This window comes from Quercus robur, chromosome 2 (genome assembly GCF_932294415.1).
Source record: "Quercus robur chromosome 2, dhQueRobu3.1, whole genome shotgun sequence".
Taxonomy (NCBI): Eukaryota; Viridiplantae; Streptophyta; class Magnoliopsida; order Fagales; family Fagaceae; genus Quercus; species Quercus robur.
In genome coordinates, this window is record NC_065535.1 from 3,800,871 (window position 1) to 3,827,258 (window position 26,388).

The window sequence follows — 26,388 nt, forward strand, 5'->3', positions numbered from 1 at the left end:
CTCCAGGCGTTTGTATTCCTCTATGCGTCTCATCAGTTGCCTCATGTTCTCCGGGGGTCTTCTTGTCAACGACTCCCGTAGTTCAGAATCCTCGGGGAGCCCCATCCTGAAGGTGCTAGCCGCAATTTTCTCGTTTCCCCCACCAATCTCATTGTAGAGTTCCCAATATCGGCTGGCATAACTCCGAAGGGTTTCCCCGACCCTCATTTTCATGGAAAGAAACGCGTCGACCGGTTGTTGCACTCGGCTGCATGTTACGAACCTGCTGCCGAACTCCTGAATCAGCTCGGCGAAGCTGTGTATAGAACCTTTCCGCAACCCATTGAACCACCTCAGTGCGGTAGAGCCGAGACTAGAGGGGAATACCTTACACATCAATGCGTCGTTGTGCGCATGCAACGACATCATGTGGATGTAATGACTGACATGCTCCACGGGGTCTGTCCTCCCCTCATAGGAATTGAATGGTGGACGCGTGAATCTGCTCGGCATGGGTGCCCGTTCAATCTCATCAGAGAATGGAGACCGGGCCGCCATCCGCAAGGCCCTGCTCATGGCGTCCATCGCGGCGTTGTGGTGCTGCCGCTCTTCTGGCGACTCTGACCCTTGGTTATTGTATCCATGCGACCGGGAACGGTCCCGTCTACGACGAATATCCCGGGAATGACGACGTGACTCTTGAGAATGGGATCGGTCTCGGTGTTGTTGTGTAACAGATCGGCTGGAACCTTCCTCGCCACGGTTCCTCCTGGGTTGGGGGTTGCGGTTCCTTTCGTGGCGCCGACCCCTTGCTTCTAGCTCCAAGTCCATTACCAATCTGCGCAACCGCTCCAGCTCCCGGTCTCTATCATCATGTTGCCGATGTGCCGAGACGTTTGAAATCGTCCGGTGCGTTTGGTCCGATCCTTCTCCCAATCCGGACCTTTCCTCCCCTCTTGAATGCTCCCTATCCTCCAGCCGCTTCTGCCTTCTCTCCCTCCACGTCGATCCCCAAGAAGATCCTACGGAATTGCTCGGAACGTGCCCTCTTGAATGCTCCTCAGACATCTTCCTTGCTTGAGTCTCACTCGAACCACAGCTTCGTAGGATGGCCCCACGGTGGGCGCCAATTGTAAGAACCAAGTACAAGAACTCTGGACCTTAGATCCCTTGGGCTCACAATTTATTTGTAGTGGGTTTAAGGATTTCCTACAATGGGTCGTTCTCGGCAGAGAGACTCAAAGCAACACTCAGTTGAAAATGCTCTCTCCTTGACTATTTTCTCTCAATTTTTCTGAACCCCTTCTTCTCCCATCTTTCCTCTATTTATAGCCAAGGTTAGTGGGGAGACCATGATTATATTCATCGTTAGTGCTATTGAAGGTCCAGTATTATCTGGCTAAAGTGGTTGTTTTAGGTGAAAGGGCGGTGCAGCATTTATGGTCTTGGAACTTGGCTCCATTTTCACCGATTGTGTTCGGCAACTCACGTTCCCGTGCATATCATGACCTTCCCGGGTATTGACTCATGCGCTCTACCGGGAAACATTAACCGGTCAACCCCGGGAGCTTAATAACCAAAACTTGTTTTTGGCCCTAAGGCAGTTTTAAGAAGGGTATAAGGTAACTGGAACTTTCTGCTGGGCCTGCGCCCAAAGCTGGTATGGGCTTGGGCCCAGGGCCTAGACGGGTCTGGGCCCAAGGCCTGTATGGGCCTTGGGAGCTCGGTGCCGTACAGATCCATATCCCTCTTTATGTCTAAGTTATTATCATTAGTGTCAATTTGTCTCCATTGGGACCTAGAAACGTAAAACACGTTTTTTGAGCTTAAAACTATTGTACAAATAGCACCCCATGACTTAAATCAATAACCATAAATAAGTGGAATTAAATAATAAGCATACACAAAGAATATAAGAATTTACGTGATTTAGCAAACTGCTTACCTTCACGATGACAACGAAAAATTTTCACTATAAAAATGGGGAGATACAATAATGCATAATAACACTCTCTAAAAACCTAAATCCTAATTACACCATAAATCTCTCTCTCACCCACAAGACAAGAAAGCTCTACTCTTCTTATGTAGCTACTACTAGGTTTTAGGAATTTTCAATTCACTTTGTAGTGCCACGCGTAACAATCTATATATATATATATATATATATATATATATATGAGAGAGAGAGAGAGAGTGTGTGTGTTATTAACCAAGTCGGCAAAGAAGCATTCCTTTTACAATTTGGATTGACCAAATTTGGGCTTGGCAATTCAAGCCACACAGGTCCAATATTAACATCGATCCACATCCCTCTTTATGTCTAAGTTATTTTCATTACTGTCAATCTGTGTCTATTGGGACCTACAAACGTAAAACACGTTTTTTGAGCCCCCAAAAAAAAAAAAAAAAAAAAAAAAAAAAAAATTCAGTACTTTTCGTTGAATAACAGTGCAAAGTCACAGCAGCAATAGCAAAATGTGGTAACTTTGTGACTTTCAGTCCCCTATCCACGGTAATGGTCACTGCCATGGGCTCCATGTTTCCTTTCGAGTTTCGACCAATTGCTGATGAAACATGGGACACATCTCTCAACTTATTTTCTTCCCCATTTTCATTACCGTCAATTTGTGTCTATTGGGACCTACAAACGTAAAACACGTTTTTGAGCACCAAAAAAAAAAAAAAACGTAAAACACGATTCAGTACTTTTCGTTGAATAACAGTGCAAAGTCACAGCAGCAATAGCTTAGAACTTTCAAGCGAAATGATTAAATTAGAAAGAAAAAAAATGTGGTAACTTTGTGACTTTCAGTCCCCTCTCTCAATTTATTTTCTTCCCCACTGCCACATTCAGAAAATTTATGTATAAATGATCGTAGCAATAATGTAAAGCTATGAACATGGTCATTGGCGCCATTGTAGTCAACCCATGCCTATATATCGTCTTAGTGTGTAAAATAAAATGTGCATCTCTGCTGTATTTTAATATGAATGTCTTTTGGCCAACATTGAATTGAGCGAAGACCACTTTAAACTCTGTTGATGTAGGATAGATTATAGTGTTTAATTTTTGTTGTTTGTTAACTTTTAAAATTTTTATGTAATTTTTAGGATTTTAGTTTGTAGCTTACTATGTTTCTTCATTTTAGGTGCTTTTAATATTGTCTTAAATAAATTAGGGTCTTGTTATGGTTTGGTGTACTGTAATTAATCTCTTTTAGAGTATTTTAACTTCTGAATCAAGTTTTATTAAACTTTTTAATTGATCTCAAGTCTAAAAACGATTATTCTTTAATCAGAATTCTCTTAAGAGTTTCTCTTTCTCTAAAATTCAACTAACGCCTTATGAGTTGAAGGAAGCATTCCCAAAATCCCATTTGTTTCCCTATAATAGGACAAAAGCACAATTTAGGTCCTGAACCCCCCCCCCCCCCCTTCCCCAAAAAAAACCACATTGGTTTCCTTACACATCTACTAAAATACAATTTTACTTCAATGATTTCTTACTCTTGGGGGACCACAATTCGATTCCTACGATTGTTCTAAAATAGGTGAAGACATAATGTTGAATGTCATAAAAAAAAACTTGAATGTGTCTTCCACATCACCAATTATTTGGAATAAAGTGGCATATCTCACAACTTAACAAATAATATCAGAGTCAAAGTCATTAGTTCATGTTGTGAAAGCATCATTATGAGGGGAGGAGGGATTGTTGGGAGAGATTACAATTTGAGTCCCAACCACCGCTCTAAAAATCGGCTTAGGGGAGCACGATGTTAAATACTATAAAAGAACATTGTTCAATCCATAATGAAATAGAATTTATAATAGAAAATCGAATATGCTTGTTTTTAAAAGTGATTAACTAAAAATAGAGTTTAAAAAAGTAAAATCAAATATGCATGTTTTTAAAAAGTGATTAACTAAAAAAAAAAACTTCTTATATACTAACATAGTAAGTAAATTTTGTATATGTAAATATGAATGCTCCTATATATGTTTAAAGCGCCTTATATGTCTCTATGAATTTTAGATTCAAAGCTGAAACATCCGTCGGCAAAAAAGTAATAAAGGTGATTATCAAAAAAATAAAGGAATAAAGGTATTTCTTTCTGTCGTTTTCATATTAAAAAAAAAAAAAAGTTGTTTCTTTTTCTTTTTCTTTTATAGCGCAAAAAAGTTGCCCCTACGAACTTTGACCATTGTGCTCCAGTCTACAGTCTACACTCTTTTATTTCTTTTTTTTCTTTTTTTCTTTTTTTTTTTTTTTCCAACCAGCAATAGACGCGCTTCGGTTAGAACCTCACTAGCTGCGTCATTGCTCCAAGCCGCAAAGATTCCAGTCTACACTCTGTATAAAAAAAATTTCACAAAATTTCTCAGTATGAATTGTCTACGTCATCTTTAAATGCCATAAAATAACTGTGGTCTTGCCTTGCCCAAGTCCATCACTAGTTTTGAGCTTTCAATCATGGGTTCGCCAGTCTTGTTCCTTCTATTCTCTTTGGCATTTTCTTTCCCACTTTCATCTTCAGCAGTTATCATCAGTAAAGGCACATCCTTATCAGTAGAGAAACCAGATATTCTAACATCGCCAAATGGCGACTTCTCTGCTGGCTTTTATTCCGTGGGTGATAATGCCTATTGCTTTGCCATATGGTTTAGCAACTCACGCACCGTAGTTTGGATGGCAAACCGTGACCAGCCAGTAAATGGAAAGCGCTCAAAGCTCTCCCTCCTCAATACTGGCAATCTCATCCTAACTGATGCCACTAAGTTAAATGTCAACGTTTGGGCCACAAACACTGTCTCACTCTCCTCAGTCCAATTATTTCTCAACAACACCGGTAATCTTGTTCTACGTAACAAGGAACATGTTTTGTGGCAAAGCTTTGACTTCCCTACAGATACCCTTCTTCCTGAACAACTATTCACTAGAAAAACAAAGCTTGTCTCCTCAAGAAGCCAGACCAACATTTCCTCTGGTTTCTATGAGCTTTCCTTCTACAACAATAGCTATCTTCAAAGCGTTTATAATGGTCCTAATGTTTCCCGTACTTATTATTATTATCATTATTCATTGCTTGGGTATTACAATAGTGGCACACTTGTCTTTAATTCCTTAGGGAATTTTAGTTCATACGATCATTTAACTATTATCTCAGCCGACTATGGAGCAGTGCTTCATAGAAGATTGACACTTGATTACGATGGTAATATTCGATTGTACAGTTGGGAAGAGGAGGGGAAGACTTGGGTTGTTTCATGGCAAGGCACTCAGAGACCTTGCAAGATTCCTGGTGCTTGTGGGGCCAACAGTTTGTGCAGTTATGTTATTGGTTCCGGCAGGAAATGTTCTTGCGCACCAGGATACAAGATGAAAAATCGTAGCGATTGGGCTGATGGCTGTGAACCCGAAGTTGATCTTTCTTGCGATGAAAGTGAATTGGACTTTGTGCTATTATCCTATGTTGACTTTTACGGGTATGATTTTGCAATCTTCCCTAATTACACCTTAGATGAATGTTGGGATCAATGTTTGGCAGCATGTGATTGCAAAGCGTTCCAATACAACAATAACACTTGTTATCTGAAGACACGATTGCTGAATGGATATCGTTCGCCAGATTTATGGGGAGATATCTATTTGAAACTTCCAAAAAGCAAAATCTTGCCCGGCGACAATCCTCTACAAGAATTCAGTTTAATTTGCTCAAGTGATAGTACACTACAAAACGGTAAAAACAGGACAGTGAAATTTATGCTCTGGTTTGCTAGTGGAGTGGGTGCACTTGAAATCATCTCTTTCTTTGTGGTGTGGTGTCTCTACATCAAAACCCAGAAAAGTTTAGGTGTTGACAAGCAAGGACATGATCATGCTGCCATTGGATTTAGAAAATTTACATATACTGAACTAAAGAAGGCCACAAAGAGTTTTACTGAGGAGATTGGAAGAGGTGCGGGGGGAATTGTATACAAAGGTGTGTTGTTTGATAAGCGAGTTGCAGCAATCAAGCGTCTAAATGAAGTCAACCAAGGAGAAAGTGAATTTCTATCAGAAGTAAGCATCGTTGGAAGGATTAATCACATGAACTTAATAGAGATGTGGGGGTATTGCGTAGAGGGAAAACACAGGCTTTTGGTGTATGAGTACATGGAGCATGGTTCTTTAGCAAATAACCTCTCAACCAAGGCACTTGATTGGGAGAAAAGGTTCAAAATAGCCATAGGCACTGCGAAAGGTCTAGCTTATTTGCATGAGGATTGTTTAGACTGGATTTTACATTGTGATGTAAAGCCTCAAAATATACTTTTAGACTCGACTTATCAACCAAAAGTGGCAGATTTTGGCTTGTCAAAGTTACAAAATAGATGCGTCCTTAAGAATTCAAGCTTCTCAAGGATGAGAGGAACCCGAGGTTACATGGCTCCAGAATGGGTTTTCAATATGCCCATCACCTCCAAAGTGGATGTTTATAGTTATGGGATTGTGGTGTTGGAAATGGTGACCGGAAAGGGTCCATCAAGGAATGTCCATGCTATAAATGATGGTGGGGAAGCTGAGCACAAAATGTTGGTTACATGGGTGAGGGAAAAAATGAAGAAAGCGGCTTCAAATACCTCCTCGCTTGAAGAGATCATTGATCCAATGTTAGAAGGTAAATATGACATGGTCAAGATGAAAGCTTTGGTTCAGGTTTCTCTACAATGCGTAGAAGAAGACAAAGATGCAAGACCTACCATGAGCCAAGTAGTTGAAATGCTCATACGCCAAGAAAAAGATTGAGTCACATGTCCTACTTAATATGATATGTCTAGTGACTACCGAATTTCATTCATAAAGCAAGCATAGTTGTGAAGTTGCTACCCAATAAATTGGAGTCTCTTCTATATTCCTATACATTGGGCTAGCATTCAACATGCATTTGATGTGAAATAAGTGTATGTGTGTGTTTTTCCTAATTTGTTTAACTTTTTCGTTAGCTTGCATCTTCCTTGCAACAACATGATTCAATAAAATCTTTGACTTAATTCTCAAAAAAATAAATAAAAATAAAGTTCCTAGTTAATTTGTTAGATAATATTCTTTTGCATCCTTTTCCATAGTTTAAAATTTCAATAATATGATAAAAATTTTGGGTAAAATATATTTTTGATCTCTAAAGTTGTACATATTGGCAGTTTTAGTCCTTGAAATCTAAAGTGATTACTTTTAATCCTTAACAAACTTCAAATTGTCGATTTTAGTCCATAAAAAAATTTAAAGTGATCAATCTTGGTCCCCAACAAACTCTAAGTGATTGCTTGTTGTCTTTGTGGGAATGATAATGTGTCAACTTCTAATTTGACCATATTGTATAAAGGATTAAATGCGGTCATTTTAAACTTTGTTAATATAAGAGAGAGAGAGAGAGAGAGAGAGAGAGAGAGAGAGAGAGTAATTTGTTAACATATTTTTGTTAAGAATTGTATAGGAGACTACATTTTTATATAAACATATATGTGTGTAGTGCAAGTAAAAGGAGTATAGGGCAGGTAATGTATGGTACAAGTGATAAGACGTTGAGCCTAAACCCATTGGGCCAGACAGCAATGTGTACTAACAAACTTTAGGGACTAGATTCACTAATATACTAAACTTTGAAGACCAACAATATATTTAAGCCTAAATAATATTACTTAATTTGTAAGTTTGTAACTTTAATATGAAATAATGTTTTAAAGTTTGTACGTATGTGATAGAAAATAAATTATTGTTACCACCAAACATAAATAAGAGAGTTTTTACTCTTTACGCTAAATGACACTGTTAAGGATTTTTTTCATCTTGATTCATTAAGAGTCTATTTGTGATTCACTTATTTTGCTAAAAGTGAAACCCATAAATTGTACCAAAAAATACAGTGAATCCAATGAATAATAGCAAAAAATAAACTAAATAATAAAATAAGTTAGCAAAAACTAAGTTATCCAAACACAACCTATGTTTGAGATTTTTTATATTGGTCCATTAAATTTGAATCCGTTCTCCAAAATGTTCCTTTTGTCCATCAAGGTGCGGAAGGGAGGTTTCTCATCATCTGAACTCGCTGGAGTGACCATATAAGCAGTAGAGTTGTTACAACATGAATAGTCTAGGCAGCCCAGGCCTGTACAAGATTTTGAAGTTATCTCTTTCCTTTGCAAGCCCAGAGGAAGCAGGCTTTACCTTTAGATTTTCATAACCATGTCTAGCCAGATTAACGATTTGTTCAAGCAGCCCAGTCCATTAAAAAGATTATTCCAGTCTAGAGTCTAAACTCTGGAACTTCTGTTAAATTATAAAAGCTTAGGGCCTGTTTGATATGTGAATATTCCAAATAACAATTTTCAATGTTCTAAAAAATAACATGTTTGGTAAGAGTGTTTTTTTTTAGGAGTGTTTGAGTTATATTGCTCATTTTAGGGTGTTTAAACACTGAATTTAGAAAACTTTTTTTACCAGTTTTCAATTTTCAAACAACGTTGCTCAATGACACTTTTATAAATATTTTAGAAACCGTAGGTACCACTAATTTGACTACATATCATCACTTTAAAAAGAAAACACACACACACATATCAAATACACAATTACGTTTTTCACTTTTGAAAAAATGTTATTAGAAATATAGTGTCAAACACATTTTTTGCATTATGAGTATATTTTTTTAGAGAGTTTCAATATATGGCATTTGCTCAAATGATAGCTATTTATCATCAAACCAAGATACCAATTGGTTTTTGGTGTAGATGGGGATTGAACCCCAGATCTCTTATTTAACCATTAGAGATTTTACCAGTTAAGTTAACTGAAGCCCACGCATTATGAGTACTTTAAATACATGTTTTCACAACACTTTTTAAACCAAAGTTTTCACATCATTTTTAAGAACAATACTTAAACACCTCTACCAAATAGGCCCTAAACTTCGACGTGGTAAATTGAGATCATTATATATTTGAGGACTAGCTGGACTTGAAATCAGAATCCAGAAAAATTCAGATTGTTGACAATCATGGCTAAGTTCTTGCTACCAACGGAATTAGAAATTTACCAAATCAGGGATAAAAATAAATAAATAAATAAAAATGCTACAAAAGGTTTTATTGAAGAGATTGGAAGAAGTGTGGGGGCATTGTATACAAAGGTGTGTTGTCTAATAAGCGAGTTGTGGCAATCAAGCGTCTCAATGAAGCCAATCAAGGAGAATGTGAATTTCTAGCAGATGTAAGCATTATTGGACAAATTAACCACATGAACATGATAGAGATGTGAGAGTATTGCATAGAGGGAAAGCACAAACTTTTGGTGTACGAGTACATGTAGCATGGTTCTTTAGCAGATAACCTTTATGGTAATTCACTTGACTGGGAAAATGATGTAAACAAATAGTGCATGCCTTCTTGGAGCAGCAGAGGTGCCGGAAATCACAACGCAAGATCAAGGGGGTGCTATTAGAAGTTATCGGAGCGATAATGTTTTTGCTATTTATAGTAATATATTTTTTCCTTAATAACTTTTATTTTAAAAGTCAAAATAAGGTTCCGTCTATTTTGAGACGAACCTTAAGGTTAATAGTTTATGATTTTGCATTTAATTCAATTTTACTATTTTTAGTAAATTTTAGTATTTTGTCACCTAGTCTCATAATTAGTGCTAATTAGGGTTTCAAACGTTTTTTAATCGTCCTAGGGTTTTACTTTCTCAATATTTATATGTTTTGTAGCCATCAAAGACAAATCAAATTATTATCAATAAAAATACAGACTTTTGTCAAGTTATTTCTCTAGTGGATTCTAGTTTATCTCCTTGTGGATTCAAGTAAACCCCTTGTGGATTCGAGATTTATTACTGAAGCTAATAGTTTATTTTCTTTTCTGTCAAGAAAGTATTCTATGTGCTTTCTTTACGCTTCCGCAACATTAAAAAAAAGTTCAAAATTGTTGTACCTGTAGGTATAGCAAAAGGCCTAGCTAATGTACATGAGGACTATCTAGATTGGAATTTACATTATAATGTAAAATCTCAAAACATACTTCTAGATTCTAATTATTGACCAAAGATGGCAGATTTTGGCCTGTCAAAATTATAAAACATAAGTATTTTTGAGAATTCAAGCTTCTTAAGGATAAGAGAAGCCTGAGGTTATCTAGCTCCAAAGTGAGTTTTCAATCTACCAATTACCTCCAAAGTAGATGTTTATAGTTATGGAATTTTTTAGTCGGAAATTATGATCGAAAAGAGCGCATCAAGGAGTGTTCATGCTATGAATGATGGGGGAGAGACAAAGCACAAAAGATTGGTGACGTGGAAGGAAAATATGACATAGGCATGATGGAAACTTTGGTTGAGTTTGCTCTACAAAGTGTAGAAGAAGACAAAGATGCAAGACCTACTATGAGCCAAGTTGTTGAGATGCATTTGTAGAGCAGCAGGAGACGCAGCCAGGTGATGTAGCTGCCACTGATCACCGATGAAGGAAGATAGCTTGCAACGGTGCCGTTTTGAGTCCAGTCCTCAAAGCCAAGAAATCAGCCACAAAACGCACCGTATCACTTAAAGGCAGTTAGTTAGCATGTAATTTACTGTTAGGCACATGTGTTTAGCTGTTAAAATCAGTTATAACTTATTCTATTTTGTTAAGCCACTATCTCTCTCTCTCCCTCTTATCTTTCTCTCTCTCACCTATATGTATATAATCAAAACAGACTCTTATTATGTAATTCATTCAGTCATTTTATGCAATATATTAAGTATTCTCTAGAATATTCTCTCAATTCTTCAGCATTTACGCCCCAAAAAAATAATTCTTAAGTGTTTGTAAAATGTATGGTGTTATGCTGTTAAATATGGTATGCCTAGTGGTTACATATGTACTTTTTTTTTTCTTAACGCAAGCATAATTTTGAATCTATTAAATATTATCCAACAAATTTGAGTGTTTCGATCCCAGAAGGTACTCTCAAACAAAAGCAAAAACAACTGCCATGTGATGTGAAAATTGAATGCATTGGGATCAATGGCATTTAGCTTGCACGCACTTTGAAGTGAATTAAGAACTTGAACGTACCCCTCCTGTTTTTCACTAGAGTGCATCCTATCTTCAAATTTTGCATGAGTTTGGCGTTGAATGATAAATTTAGGTGCTTCTTTTTTAAATAGATTTCATTTGTTCTAAGGTAAAATATTTTCCTAAATACTTTGCATAATCTTATACTCTCTTTTTCTTGTTTCTTTTCATCTTTTTTTCCTGTGTAAATCCTTATAATATAGGCCAAAATACTGTTTTCATCCTTACATTTTGACCTTATTCCTGTCTTGGTCCCTACTTTTTTATTTTACTGCTTTTAGTCCCTAAATGAAAAAAAAAAAAAAAAAAAAAAAAAAAAAACTTTCCATTTTGGTCCTTACAGTTACTCACTTACAGAAATATCCTACGTGGCAAACCGGATGCATTGTTGACACAATGAATTTTGATGTGTCTATTCAAATAAGAGAAATGATATATCTGCAATATTTTCACAACATTTTTACAACAAATCCTAAGTGGCAGGTTATTATTGGTTGTTATTGTTGGGGCAAAAAAAAATAATCTTAATGTTAGGTTCAAATTTGAACCAATAACAATTAACCACCTATAATTTGTTGTGAAAATATTGTAAAAATGTAGTAGACGTAGCATCTCTCTTAAAATAATATTAAAAAAATTTATTTAGCTTTAACAAAATGCCACATCAGCAATTTATTTATTTTTTTAAAAGCCACATTAGATAAAAATTTTTAAAAAAAAAATTATAACCTTCTTATTAAAAAAAAAAAATAGTTAAATTTTTTTTTCTGTTTTTTTTTTTTTTTTTTTTTTTTGGAAGAACATGAAGAACTCAAAACATGTGTTCTTCATTTTCTTCCCCAACTAACCTTTCCCAGAAAATAAAATATTCTAGATTTTCTTTTCTTTTTTTGCATTTTCTTAGCAACTAAACCCATAAAATCACTCAAAATTACAAAATAAGTAGACTTGCTTAAAAAAGTTACAAAACACAAAGACATTCCACAGTTACACAGAGACATTCAACGAGATTTTCTTATGCTTTGAAACCGAACCCAAAAACACAAAAGTCAAACCCAGATTTTTGGTCTCTGATGATGCCGTAAAATCACCAGTGAGCTACACGATTCACGCTCGCTCAAGCTAACAACCTGCAAGAAGAAATAGGTGATCTCGTCGAGGGCACTGGTGTGTTGTTGGCCAAATACCCTCCGACGATCAAGTTAGAATTGTTCTCAACTCTAGAGTGCTAGAGAGGGTAAATTATGCGTACCTTGATTTGTGAGGGTATTGAGGCTTTTATAGTAGTAGGTTCACATTTCCTCCTTGATACGGAAGTCTTTTCCTTATAGGAATCCTCTTGAGTAATCCCAAAAGTGATGGACAAGACATTTCCTTGTAGAGGGGATTAACGCGCGTATCTTCCGGAATGCTCTTTGCGCTAGGTTTCTGGTTTCCTTGGAGACCACACGTGCGCGCCAAGAGTATGGAACTGCTCTAGGCCACTGGGCTCTACCATTGCCGGCCCATGGGCTCGAATCCGTCAGGCCCAATGTCGTGAAAGTCCATTGCGCTAAATTTTGCCCCTTCAGCTGCCCCCTTCACCCTATGGGTCTGTCACTTCTTATATGGACGGACCCTTATGGTGACGGTTTGATATTGTTTGGATTTCACGGTCAAAGAAAATTTAGGACGGTGGCATATGATTACTGAAGTTGACGGTTCTCTAGGAGAAGACAGATTGCGACTATTTTAATGGCAGATTGTCAAGCATTTATGAGCATGCCACGTGTCGCATTTTGATTGGATTTTCTATCGGATCGAAGCGTCGCTTCGTCTTCCGTGCACTCCAGGTATATATATAACACTTCTCAATCCTCATTTCTTCATTTCACAGCCAAAACACATTGTCAGAGCGCAACAGTCATCTTTGTTAGAACAGTCCATTGCCCATACAAATCCGTCGATCATACAACCGTTGACTTCCAGTTACTTCAAAGAACGGTGAGTATTGCTATTCTTATGTGCAAGTTTTTGTATTTGGCAGTTATATTTAGCTAGATCTATACAACCGTCAATACTCTTAGATCCGTCGGTCTTAGGTTTTGCCGTCATTGTAGGAAATGTCTAGTGCGTCAAGTAATCAGTCAATGGTTCGTGACGGGACGGAATACGAGGAAGTATACCCGTCCGGTCATAAAGACCAAGAAAGTCCTGGAGAAAAGAGGAGTCCGTCTGCCTCTTCCTCGTCCTCAATAAATGAGGATATGGAGATGGTCGAAGTAGAAGAATCGTCTGATGATGGCGAGGATCTACCGTCGGGACCCATCGTTTGTGCTGATGGACTTAGGGAGTTCATTATGCTACCAGGGTGGACGGTGCACAAATTCACTTCCGTCATTAAGGAGAAACACTTCAACACATTTAGGGTCAACTTTCAAATTCCTGACTACATTCAAATCCGTCTGCCCTACGTATCAGAGAAATGCTATTACGACGGGGTGGAAGGTGTCAGAGTGTATGAACAGATGCTAAAGGCGGGACTTAGATTTCCGCTAAGTACACTGCATAGAGAGCTTTTAAAATATCTAGGTCTGTCTGTCAACCAGATATCCCCAAATGCCTGGAGGGTCTTCATTGCCATGGAGATACTCTACGGTGCAATGACTGACGGTGCACGGAGGCTGACGATGCATGAATTCCTTCATTGCTACCGTCCAGACGAGATTGACAGGTCAAGGGGAATTTATAGTTTTGCCAGTAGGAGCCCATTGCTGAAGGTCATTTTTGAAACACCTGACTCAAATAGAGACTGGAAGAGTCGCTATTTCTTCCTAGAGGGTGACGGATGGATGAGCCGTCCAGGGGAGACGGAGTTTATGCCCGTCGACACAACTTGGGGGGTTTTACATTCATCTCGTATGAATCCGTCACATTTTGCTTGATATATTACATTCGTCAGCTTTAGTCGTTTTCTTTAACCGTCTATTTCATCTGCAAGTAGACGGCACCCCCAAGTCAGCGTTAAAGAGTTTGGCTTCCTAGAAAGAATTTTCCAGAAGACGAAGCCGGAAGAACGGACTTGGGCAAAGTTGGTAAATCCGAGAACAATCCATTGGTATTGTGATGGTCCCGAACCTACCCGTGAAGCCATCAGATACGACGAAAGAGTTCACAGACGTAAGTCCGTCAACTTTTACTTTGTGTAAATAGTTTTAATTTATGTAGATAACTTCATCCGTCCTGTATTACAGAAATGGACGACGCAAAGAGGAGGGCACTGATAAAATCACAGGCCGCCAAGCAAAAGGAGACGGGCGAGGTTGTGGTTCCTAAGGGGACGGTGTCGTCGGCGAAGAGGAAGCAGCCGTCCAAGTCTGACCGTCCACATAAGCAGCAGAAGGTCCCTTTGGAACCCGTCGTAGGGATGATGGCTGAGGGTGCGAAGACCGTCACCCCAGCAAAACAAGGGTCTGGCAAGGGCTTAATGAAGGCCCCGTCCACCAGCCAGGAGAAGCCTCCTCCTCTTCTCCGTGACGACTCCAAATTTGCCTTGGAGAGACTTTCGTCAATAATTTCCTCGGAGGATTACGAGGACCAGGGCAATCATTCGACGGAGGCAATGGGGGAGACGGGTCTGTTTGCCGTTGCACAGGTAACTTTATCCGTCGGTTTGAGTCCGTCAACTTTTCTTAGCTTTCTTTTTAACACCTTTTTAACTTGTTTATTTCAATCCTTGGTTATGATGAAGGGCCTAATGGACCGGTGCCTAAACCGTGAGGCAACTCTAGAACGTGTACGGGCAAAGGTAGAGCAGACGGAGGACGAACTCGGTCAACTTCATAAGTGGAAATCTACAATGGAGAAGAAGTTTGACCTGTCAGAGCAGGCGAGAAAAGAGCTTGAACAGAGGACGGAGGAAGCTGGGAAGGCCTTGGAAGTCCAGGACTTGAAGGAAAAGCTCTGTCAAGCCAAGGAGGTTGCGGTCCGTGAATACCTAGACTCCGACACTTTGTTGAGAGAGCTGGGGGGATCGTTCCTTCAAGGCTTCAATGATGCACTCCGTTAACTTAAGAAAGCCTACCCTGAACTGGACGTCTTAATGATAAATGTCAACGATCAAGATCAGACGTCTGCTTTGCCCGTCGCTTCAAAGAATACAGACAACCTCTTTGGTGATGATGCGGTTCAGGGTGACGGAGAATCAGCCCCTTCGAAGGATGTCCAAGATGCTGACCCAAAAAAGTAGATTGATATTACCTATCTCTTTTGTATTTTATTTTGAGAACAATCCGTCATTTATTTTTGTATTAAACAGTTGCCCCCTGGGCTTTTTATCTGTTATTAATGCTTTATTCTATTTTTATGCTTTCTAAAATTGTTTGAAAATTTCTTAAATATCCGTCCTCCTCATGAATGGGAGATTAAGAAAATACTTGTCTATCCGAGAGTATTTATAGCCAACGCTCAATCCGTCCACTTTGTGGAGTAATTGAATTTCAGTATAGATTGATCCGTCCACTCTCTGGACTTAAAAATCTTCACCCTTGGGTGATCCGTCCTCCTTTAGGACAAGTATGTCATCCTTTGGGTGGCCCGTCCACATTTTGGACTATGTCGTTTCACCGTTTTGGTGGTCTGTCCATTTTGTGGTCTAAATTATTTCACCTTCTTGGTGATCCGTCCACTTTGTGGGCGACTATTTCACCCTTTAGGTGATCCGTCCGTTTTGTGGACTTGTAAATTAGTTCACTGTTCTGGTGATCCATCCACTTTGTGGACAGTTATTTCACCCTTTGGATGATCCGTCCATTCTGTGGACTTGTAAATTATTACACCGTTTTGGTGATCCGTCCACTTTGTGGACAGTTTTTTCACCATTTCGGTGATCTGTCCACTTTGTGGACAGTTATTTCACCCTTTGGGTGATCCGTCCACTTTGTGGACTTCTAAATTAGTTCATTGTCTTGGTGATCCGTCCTCCTTGTGGACAGTTTTTTCATCATCTTAGTGATCCGTCTACTTTGTGGACTTTGTTGCCTGTATAGTATATCCATTCGTAATAAACATCCATGTGGAAAATAAAAGTTGTGTCTGAATATTCTTCTTTAAAGAAAATGCGTTTGTAGAAAAAGTACCTGCCCCCTTGGGCTTAAAAAGGCACAAAAAGATTGTAGCAAAAGTGAAAGAAAAACTAGTAAATTGTAGCTAAAAGAATAGAATAAAATAAACTTGGAAATCGCCGGTTCCCCATATTTTCTCTACTGGTAGTATTTCCGAAGATGCTCTGTGTTCCAAGGGTGCTACAGCTTTTGTCCATCCATCGTCTCAAGGTGGTAGGTGCCCTTCCTTTGCCATGACGCGATCCTGTAGGGTCCTTCCCAGTTGGGGCCGAGTTTTCCTTGTGAAGGATCTCTAGCGGCACCCATTACTTTCTGTAGTACAAGGTCCCCGACCTGGAAGTCCTTGTGCCTCACTTTGTTGTTGTAGTGTTTCGCCATGAGATCCTGGTAGCGCGCCAACCTCTGTTCTGCTGCCGCTCTGACTTCATCCACTAGATCGAGCTGGAGGCGCATAGTCTCTTTGTTCTTATCTTCGTCGTAGCTCTCCACCCGGTAGCTCGTGAGACCCACTTCTGCGGGAATGACAGCTTCGGTTCCATATGCAAGTCGAAACGGTGTTTCTCCAGTGGGAGTTCTTGCTGTGGTTCTGTATGCCCATAGGACGCTTGGTAGTTCGTCCAGCCAGATGCCCTTTGCCTCCTCAAGACGGGTCTTGATTATTTTGAGTAGGGACCGGTTTGTGACCTCAACTTACCCGTTCGCCTGTGGGTGTGCAGGTGACGAGTAGTGATTCTTGATTCCTAGCTCTGAGCAGAAGTCTCTGAATGCGCTGTTGTTAAATTGCTTATCGTTGTTAGAGACCAGTACCCTGGGTATCCCGTACCTGCATACGATATTTCTCCAGACAAAACTCCGGATGTTTTTCTCCGTGATTGTGGCTAAAGCTTCCGCCTCGACCCACTTAGTGAAGTAGTCTATGCCGACGACCAAGAATTTCAGCTGTCGGATAGCCGTCGAGAATGGGCCCATGATATCAAGTCCCCATTGTGCGAACGGCCAGGGTGCCGTCATAGGTGTTAGTTCTTCGGACGGCTGCCTGATGAGATTGCTGAACCTTTGGCATTTGTCGCAAGATTGGACATAGGCTTGCGCATCCTTCATCATTGTAGGCCAGTAGTATCCTGCTCGGATCAATTTGTGTACCGGTGATCGTGCGCCCGAGTGGTTCCCGCAGATACCCTCGTGTACTTCTCTCATCACGTAATCTGATTCCTCTTGGCACAAACACCTCAGGTACGGTCGAGAGAAACCCCTTTTATATAGGACGTCCTTTATCAGCACGAACCGTGATGCCTGGACCTTCAGCTTTCTTGCGACGCCCTTTTTCTCTAGTAACACCCCAGGCTTTAGGTAGGAGATCAATGGCGTGGTCCAGTTTTATTCAGAGTTTACTACCTGCATATTTGTTCCGTCATCAATAAGTGAGGATATTTGGACGAATGATAATACCTGTTCGGGAACCAGCATGAATTCGGCTGATGCGGCTTTTGCTAGGTGGTCAGCCCATTTGTTCTCTTCTCTTGGGATCTGAATGAATTCGACTTCGAGGCTGTTGGTTCGGTACTTCACTTCTTCTAAATACCTCTTCATTCTATCGTTCTTGCATTCGTAGTCGCCATTGATCTGACTCGTTACCATTTGTGAATCGTAGTAGGCAATTATGTTTTCTGCTCCCGCGGCTTTTGCAAGGTCTAGTCTTGCGATCAAGGCTTCATACTCTGCCTCGTTGTTGGTTGTTGGGAAATCCAGTCGGATCATGCATTGTATCGTGTCCCCCAGCGGAGTTTGGATCACTATTCCGGCTCCTCCGGCTCGTCTGTTTGAGGATCCGTCTGTGTAGATACTCCACTGTTCCTTCTCTTCTACCAACTGGTCCTCCCCGAGTGTGAACTCAGCGATGAAGTCAGCTACTGCCTGCCCTTTTATGGCCGTCCGCGGGCAGTACTGGATGTCGAATTCGCTTAGCTCTATTGCCCACAAGGCCATTATTCCTGCTGCTTCTGGGTTATTCATGGCTTTTCTTAGTGGCTTGTTCGTTAAGACAATGATTGTATGCACCTGGAAGTATGGCTTAAGTCTCCGCGCAGCGATTACTAACGCGAAAGCCAACTTCTCCATCTGAGGGTACCTCTCTTCTGCTCCATGAAGTGCACGGCTGGTAAAGTAGACGGGTTTCTGTATCCCGTCCTCTTCCCTCACCAAGACCGCGCTTACTGCGGCATGTGAGACTGCCAAATAAAGGTAGAGTTCCTCGCCTTGTACGGACGGACTGAGTAGTGGTGTAGACGAGAGATACGTCTTTAAGTCGTTGAAGGCCATTTGGCATTCATCCGTCCACTCAAATGACTTTCTCAGAGTGCAGAAGAATGGCAAACACCTGTCCGTCGCCCTTGAGACAAACCTGTTTAGAGCTGCGATCTTTCCATTTAGATTTTGGACCTCCTTGACCGTCCTTGGTGCTTCCAACTCCATTATGGCCTGCACCTTCTCCGAGTTGACCTCTATTCCTCTTTGGGATACCATGTAACCCAAGAATTTTCCCGCCGTTACTCCGAATGCACACTTGTTCGGATTCAGCTTCATGTTGAACGATCGAAGTGTATCGAATGTTTCTCTGAGGTCGTCTAGGTGATCCTCTTCGTGCATGCTTTTAACCAACATGTCGTCAACATAAACCTAAACGTTCCTGCCGATCTGATGTGCAAACATCTTGTTCATTAGCCTTTGGTATGTTGCTCTAGCATTTTTGAATCCAAAAGGCATCACCTTGTAGCAAAATAATCCCTGGCTTGTGACAAAAGAGGTCTTCTCCTGATCAGATTTGTCCATCCTGATTTGGTTGTAGCCAAAGAAAGCGTCCGTGAAGCTTAGGAGCTGGTGTCTTGCAGTCGAATCCACGAGGGTATCTATCCGTGGGAGCAAGTAGCTGTCTTTGGGGTAAGCCTTGCTGAGGTCTGTGAAGTCTACGCACATCTTCCAACTTATGTTGGCCTTTTTAACCATAACGACATTCGTCAGCCAGTCGGGATAGTATACTTCCCGGATGAAACCCGCCTCCAGTAACTTCCGAACTTCCTCGGCTATGGCCTTATCCCGCTCCTGGGCAAAGACTCGTTTCTTTTGCCGGACTGGAGGGAAGGAGGGCCACACATTCAACCTGTGGACCATGACCGAGGGGTCGATTCCCGGCATGTCTTCAAGATTCCAGGCGAAGATGTCTTGGTTATTTCTTAGGAAAGTCGTGATTGTCTGGCGTACTGGCCAACTGGCTGTGTGTTGTTCGTTCAGGCTGTGTGTCGTCAAGTCTTACTTCTTCTAGCTCTTCAATCGGCTTTGCTAATGCTCGCTGCTTCCCGATACACATCGTCTGCTGCTGATCCTCCATCTCTAACATGGCGATATAGCATTCTCGTGCTGCTACTTGATTTCCCCGCAGTTCTCCTACCCCATATTACGTCGGGAATTTGATCATTAGGTGGTATGTTGAAGTTACCGCCTTCTAGGAATTGAGAGTGGGTCGCCCGAGGATGGCATTGTAGGCGGACGAGCAGTCGACTACGAGAAACGTTATCTCCTTAGTGATCTGCTGAGGATAGTCACCCGCCGTCACAGCTAGCGTTATTGCGCCCAAAGGGAACACCTTTGTACCCCCAAATCCTACGAGTGGGGCGTTTGTTGGGGAAAATCGTTCCTTGTCAATCCTCATCTGTTGGAGTGCTAGATAATACAGGATGTCTGCTGAGCTGCCGTTGTCAACAAGGACCCAATGCATATTATAATCCCCAATCTGCAGGCTGACTACTAGTGTGTCGTCATGAGGATGGTGAAGTCTCCGAGCGTCATCCTCTGAAAAGTTTTTGACGGGGTTATCTATTCGCGGCATCTTTGGTATGGATCCTATGAGTTGGACGCTATGGACCGTCCTAAGGTAGGTTTTGCGGGCTTTCTTGGAAGATCCGATTGCAGCTGTGCCCCCTACGATCATTCGTATGTCTCCTATGGGTGGTCTAGGGCGCTCGTTCTCCCGTCGTGGGGCCTGTTCCTCCAGTGTATCAGTTCTTTCCCTGCTGACAAACCTCTGTAGCTTCCCCTGCCTGATTAGGGCCTTAATCTGCTGCTTCAGGTCATAGCAGTTAGTTGTGTGTGCCCGTGGTCCCGGTGAAAGCGACAATACTTGTCTCTCAGTCTTTTGTTGGGGTCTCCCTTCAACTTTCCAGGGAAAGTCAATGCTCCTTCATCTTTGATTTGCATCAATACTTGGTCGATCAGGGCGGTTAACGGGGTGAAATTGGTGAATCTTCCAGTGGGGGGTCTGGAGCGCTTTTCATCACGTTGATCCCCGATTCTAGTGACCTTTCGCCCCCTATCTTGTCTCGTGTCCTCTTGCCTTTCCCTCTTCTTAGGCTTTTCCTCGCGGGCCAGCAGCGCATCTTCTGCATTCATGTACTTGGTAGCCCTGTAGAGAACGTCCGTCATGGTTTTTGGGTCATTCTTGTACAAGGAAAACAAGAACTTACCCTTCCGTAACCCGCTAGTAAACGCGTCTACGAGTATCTTATCGTCAGCTTCATCAATTGAAAGGGCTTCTTTGTTGAAACAAGTTATGTAGGCTCGCAGCGTCTCGTCTTCTCATTGCTTGATGCTCATTAAGCACGCGGTGGTCCTTTTGTATCGATGTCCGCCTATGAAGTGTGAGGTGAACAGGGCGCTCAACTCCTTGAAAGTATTGATGGAGTTTGGTGTCAACCTACTGAACCAAACCCTCGCAGGCCCCTTCAGCGTGGTCGGGAACGCCCTACACATGATCTCGTCTAGTACTCCTTGAAGGTGCATCAGGGTCTTGAAGGTCTCTAGGTGATTGAGGGGGTCCTTGACCCCGTCGTAACTTTCGATCTGAGGCATCCAGAACTTTGGTGGCAGGGGGAATGAGTTGACGGGCGCGGTGAATGGTGAGTCGGTTCTGTTCACTGAATCGTCGAGATCAGAAGATACTCACCCCTTGAGGGCGTTCATCATGACCTCCATCTGCTCCTTCATCGCCTGCATCTCTGCGATGATAGGCGAGGGGGGGGGGAAATCCATGAGAGACGGAAGGCTCACGTTTTGCCGCTCCGGTCGGCTTGGGGCGTTGCTGCTCTCTGGTTTCTCCTGCTCCCTTCGCTCGGCACTGTTTCCTTCTTGGTTTTGCTCCTGAAGGTTAGGTCCTGCATCCCTTTGGCATAGCTGCTCCTCCAAATCATGGTTCTGCTTTGTGAGTCGTTCTACTGCTGTCATGAGAGTCTGGACTTGCCTTTCTAACGCAATAGATCTCAATGGCTCGTCTTCTTGAGCGTTGTTGGTGGTAGCCATCGAGCGAGTGAGTACCATGCAACTCTTATGTCCGGGAGGCGATAATCTGGCTTAAATTCTTCGCGTTTCCCACAGACGGCGCCAACTGATGATGCCGTAAAATCACCAGTGAGCTACACGATCCACGCTCGCTCAAGCTAACAACCTGTAAGAAGAAATAGGTGATCTCGCCGAGGGCACCGGTGTGGTTTCGGCCAAATACCCTCCAACGGTCAAGTTAGAATTGTTCTCAACTCTAGAGTGCTAGAGAGGGTAAATTATGCGTACCTTAATTTGTGAGCGTATTGAGGCTTTTATAGTAGTAGGTTCACCTTTCCTCCTTGATATGGAAGTCTTTTCCTTATAGGAATCCTCTTGAGTAATCCCAAACGTGATGGACAAGACATTTCCTTGTAGAGGGGATTATTGCGCGTATCTTCCGGAATACTCTTTGCGCTAGGTTTCTGGTTTCCTTGGAGACCACACGTGCGCGCCAAGAGTATGGAACTGCTCTAGGCCACTGGGCTCTACCGTTGCCTGCCCATGGGCTCGGATCCGTCAGGCCCAATGTCGTGAAAGTCCATTGTGCTAAATTTTGCCCTTTCAGCCTCCATGCACAATCCAGATCTGGTGAACCATGAACATGAACCCAGAAAAATCAACCTCCCTCATCGTGACTCAAAGTACAAAGCATTGTTGTCTTCCTTCCGATTTGAAGGAGCGAATTGGGTTAAGAAGCTTGTACAAGAGGATTGGGGCGGCGTCCTTCTAAGATTGATAGATGATTCCACCTTTGGAATTAGACCAAAGAGTGTTTCAAATTAATACTATAGACTATCTGTTAAAGTGTATAATTCAAACCCATTTCTGTGTTCCTTGTTCGTAGATCAAGAACCCTTAGAAACCTCAAAGGCCTCGCTCTCATCAAGTCCACTTTCAACTCTCTCAAGTGGTCTATTTCCAGCGAGACCCATTTCGATTTTGATGCTCTTTCTCAAAAAGCTATGGAATTGCTTCTTAAACTTGACTCTATTCGAGTAAATCATTCGTGGGTATTTGTTATTTTGTTCAAAGTTTGACTGAAGTTAATATGAGCTTGAGTTCTAATGTTATGTTTGGTTACCAAGAAAGTTTCAAAAAAATTGAAAAATTTATGCAAACAATTTTTTCCTAGTTTTTGCAATTGAAAAAACAAATTGTTTTTTTTTTTTAATTTAAATTAAAACTAAGAAATTAGAAGTTTTTTGTTTTTGACTTTTTTAAAAATTAAATTGCTAATGTGGCATTTTTTAAAAGCCAAATAAATTTTTTAATATTATTTTAATGGACACGTCAGCATTTATTGTGCCAACAGTGTACTCCGTTTGCTACGTAAGATATTTCTACTAAGTGAGTAATAGTAGAGATCAAAATGAAATGGTTTTTTCATTTAGAGACTAAAAATGGTAAAATAAAAAATTAGAGACCAAAATAGGAATAGGGTCAAAATGTAAAGACAAAAATGGTATTTCCACCTATAATATATAATCATACTTGACCAATAAGTTTTCAAAGATGCAAGACATACCATGAGCAAGTAGTTGAAATGATCTTATGCTAAGAAAAAGATTCAACGATGGCGAGTGCCAATCACTTGGCCGGCCAAACATGATATATCTAATAGCTTTAATTTCTTCATAAAGCAAGCATATATAGTTGTGATTTGTGAATCCTGTTATTCAACAAATTGAAGTCTCTCCATAGCATTTATGATCAGTTTGGCTTGAGGGGAGAGAGGAGAAGTAGAGTAGAATTAGCCGAAATTAGTCTATATTCAACAAACTTTATTCTACTCCTTTCCACTTCACCTCCCTTCCCCCTCAATCCAAGCGGGCCCTTGGGCTTTAACTTGCACTTTGAAGTCTATTAAGAATTTGGCTTTTTCTAAATTAAAAAAAAAAATATATATATATATATATATATATATATATTCTCATTAGCGTGCATCTTTTCTTTAAACTAGCGATGTAAGTGCGCAATGTGCAAGAGTAGAGACAAAGATTACTGGTGTTTAGTCATCTAAAATGACAAAATCATCATAAAATAAAAGGTAAATACAAAAATTGGCAAAAAAATATAATATGATAGTATTGTTTCCTTTCATCACCTAAATGATGACGAAATAAAAGACCAAACAAACTAAAGAGACCTAACAATCCCAACAAATTATACATACAGAACACAGAATTACATAAATAAAATTCGCTTGGTTCTCTTACGTGGACTATTTATATCTTTAAAAAAGCAACCAAAAAAAAAACCTAAAATTTGTTATTAGCATTATTGGTTCCAAAGATTAGGAGTTAAATAAATAATCTCTCTTATTATTTTGGAGACTATAAAGTTGTGTGTGTATATATATATATATATATATATATATCTGTGTGTGTGGGGGGGGGGGGGGGCCAGTTAAACAGTAATTATTGAAACCGTGTCAATTAGGCCTGTGGCCCAGCCGAGGACGTAAAACTGTTTAAGGAGACCCATATCAGATTATAAGGGTAACCAAATGAAAAGAAGAGTAGATACCCTGGGAGATAAGTTCAGTGTTCGTCCGAGAACAAAATCCTTCTCGGCAATATGTGTCCGAGAATGACCTGAATGTCAGGTTGTTGCAAGCACACTTCAGAGCTACATTACCACTAAAGGTGGGATATGGGACCAAGGGTAAGAAAGAAAAGGTAAACAAATATCTATAACAACAGCTGCCTCCGCATTAATTGCCTCTCAACCAACTCTCTGGCCGCATTAATGTGGAGGTGATGCCTGAACAGTGATGAAGCATCCTTACAGCTGTTGGTTGGAGGTTCCAGAAGGTGTTAGATGGGACAGAAAGAGATCCCCCGAACCCAACCTACACGTGTGTGATGAAGATGATATCAAGAGGGCAGTATATAACATGAAAGAAGGCATTGAGGAAGGGGGATCAAAACTTCAAAACAGAGAGTACTGAGAAGAAAGCCATATGAAATAAAGAACTGAACTTGTTTCAAATAGAAATTAATCGTTATATTAGGGCTAATCCATCTATAAACGTAAAGAAAAATCATTTTTCTTTTGGAGTTAACCTAGTTCTTTAATATCCACGCTCTACAAATTTATTGTTTGGCCTTTTAACGTTCGAACCCAATACCAATTTGGGATCGTTACAAATTGAGTCCCTACAATATGTATGTATGTATGTGACAGAAAATGAATTAATTGGCACCAAACATAGAGAGAATTAAGACTAAATTACTTTTTTTTATCCTGATTGTTTTTCATTTTAGTCCTTTAAGTTTAAGATTTTAACAAAATTACGTCATTTTTTTCGGTTTATTCATTATAAAAAAAAAAAAAAAAAATCAAAGTAGATTAATTCAAGGCTTATTTAAATTAGTATTTGTAATCCACTAATTTAATTTACTTAAGCGTTCCAATAAGCTGTTTTATACATGTAGTTCGTGTTCATTAACTTGATTTGAAATTATTCTCACCAATGATAAGAGACGCATACTTATACTTCAAGCTTAAACGTCATAATAACTTTATGGCCTACACTATCATGATTTGAAACTTGCTTAGTGTAAGTTTCTCAAATTTTAAAAAAATTAGTGCAATCAATCATTCTGTGAACACCCATTAGTCTTAGTGTCTAGGTGTTTAACAAGGGATATGATGGGGCAAAATTTGAGTGACATGACATCAAATTTAATTTTAGAAAAAAATTAAATCACAAAATCAGGCTTTTAACTTCAACATCCATGTCTAGGGGTGGCAAAATCAATCCAAACTCATTTGTCCATCCAAACCGACCCACTTAAATAAGACCCAAACCCACCCAATTATTAATTGGGTTAAATGGGTATTAACCCAATTAAACCCAATTACCATTAATGTTTATTAGGTTTTAATTGGGTACCTAATCAGACCCAATTATAATCCAACTATCATTTCTATAAATCACCCAACTCTAAAATGCCCCAAAACAACTAAAATTACAAAAATACCCCCTCAACCTAAAAATGACCAAAATAACACCTAAACCTTAAAAGGACCAAAATACCCCTTAAACCTAAAAAAAAGACCAAAATACCCTTTAAACCAAAAAAATGACCAAAATACCATCAAAACCTAAAAATTACCAAAATAACCCCAAAAACCTACAAAATGACCAAAATACCCCTGAAACCCAAAAAATGACCAAAATGCCCCCCAAAACTTGAAAATTACCAAAATACCCCAAAACCTAAAAATGACCAAAATACCCCCGAACCCCGAAAAATGACCAAAATACATTCGAAACCTAAAAATTACCGAAATACCCTCAAAACACAAAAAATGACCAAAATACCCCCAAAACCTAAAAATTACCAAAATAACCCCAAAACCTACAAAATGACCAAAATACCCCCGAAACCCAAAAAATGACCAAAATACCCCCCAAAACCTAAAAATTACCAAAAATACCCCCAAAAACCCAAAAAAAATTACCAAAATACTCTTGAAACCCAAAAAATGACCAAAATACCCCCGACACCCAAAAAATGACCAAAATACCTTTAAAACCTAAAAATTACCAAAATAACCCCAAAACCTACAAAATGACCAAAATACTCCCGAAACCAAAAAAAATGACCAAATACCCTCAAAACCTAAAAATTACCAAAATAACCCCAAAACCGACAAAATGACCAAAATACCCCCCCAAAACCTAAAAATTACAAAAAATAACCCCAAAACCTAAATATTACCAAAACCCTAAAAATGACAAAAATACCCCTGAAACCCAAAAAATGACCAAAATACCCCCGACACCCTAAAAATTGCCAAAATACCCTCAAAACACAAAAAATGACCAA

At 40.1% G+C, this 26,388-nt stretch overlaps 2 protein-coding genes and 1 pseudogene across 2 annotated transcripts; 1 reads left to right on the forward strand and 2 right to left on the reverse strand.

Annotated features, from left to right (window-relative positions):
* Window positions 1-4,238: 4,238 nt before the first annotated feature.
* LOC126716262 (U4 spliceosomal RNA) lies at window positions 4,239-4,323 on the reverse strand (annotated as a pseudogene).
* LOC126709955 (putative receptor protein kinase ZmPK1) lies at window positions 4,294-7,032 on the forward strand. The gene has a single exon (XM_050410339.1). The coding sequence runs from the start codon at window positions 4,457-4,459 to the stop codon at window positions 6,770-6,772; it is 2,316 nt and encodes a 771-aa protein (XP_050266296.1). The 5' UTR covers window positions 4,294-4,456; the 3' UTR covers window positions 6,773-7,032.
* A 12,647-nt stretch (window positions 7,033-19,679) lies between these two features.
* Window positions 19,680-21,529, reverse strand: LOC126693582 (uncharacterized). Its single transcript, XM_050389608.1, has 3 exons — window positions 21,281-21,529; window positions 20,355-20,671; window positions 19,680-20,274 (listed from the first exon to the last, which is right to left on the reverse strand). Exons 1-3 carry the CDS (start codon window positions 21,527-21,529, stop codon window positions 19,680-19,682), a joined length of 1,161 nt encoding a protein of 386 aa, XP_050245565.1.
* Window positions 21,530-26,388: the final 4,859 nt, after the last annotated feature.

What these genes read in the sequence shown, in the direction of transcription:
- LOC126709955 (XM_050410339.1), top strand. Translation starts at nt 4,457, where the DNA reads ATGGGTTCGCCAGTCTTGTTCCTTCTATTCTCTTTGGCATTTTCTTTC.
- LOC126693582 (XM_050389608.1), bottom strand. Translation starts at nt 21,529, where the DNA reads ATGGCTACCACCAACAACGCTCAAGAAGACGAGCCATTGAGATCTATT. An exon ending in GCCGACCGGAGCGGCAAAAC is followed by an intron (nt 20,672 to 21,280) that starts GTGAGCCTTCCG and finishes TCCTTGTACAAG; the next exon opens with AATGACCCAAAAACCATGAC. An exon ending in AACAAAAGACTGAGAGACAA is followed by an intron (nt 20,275 to 20,354) that starts GTATTGTCGCTT and finishes GGCCCTAATCAG; the next exon opens with GCAGGGGAAGCTACAGAGGT.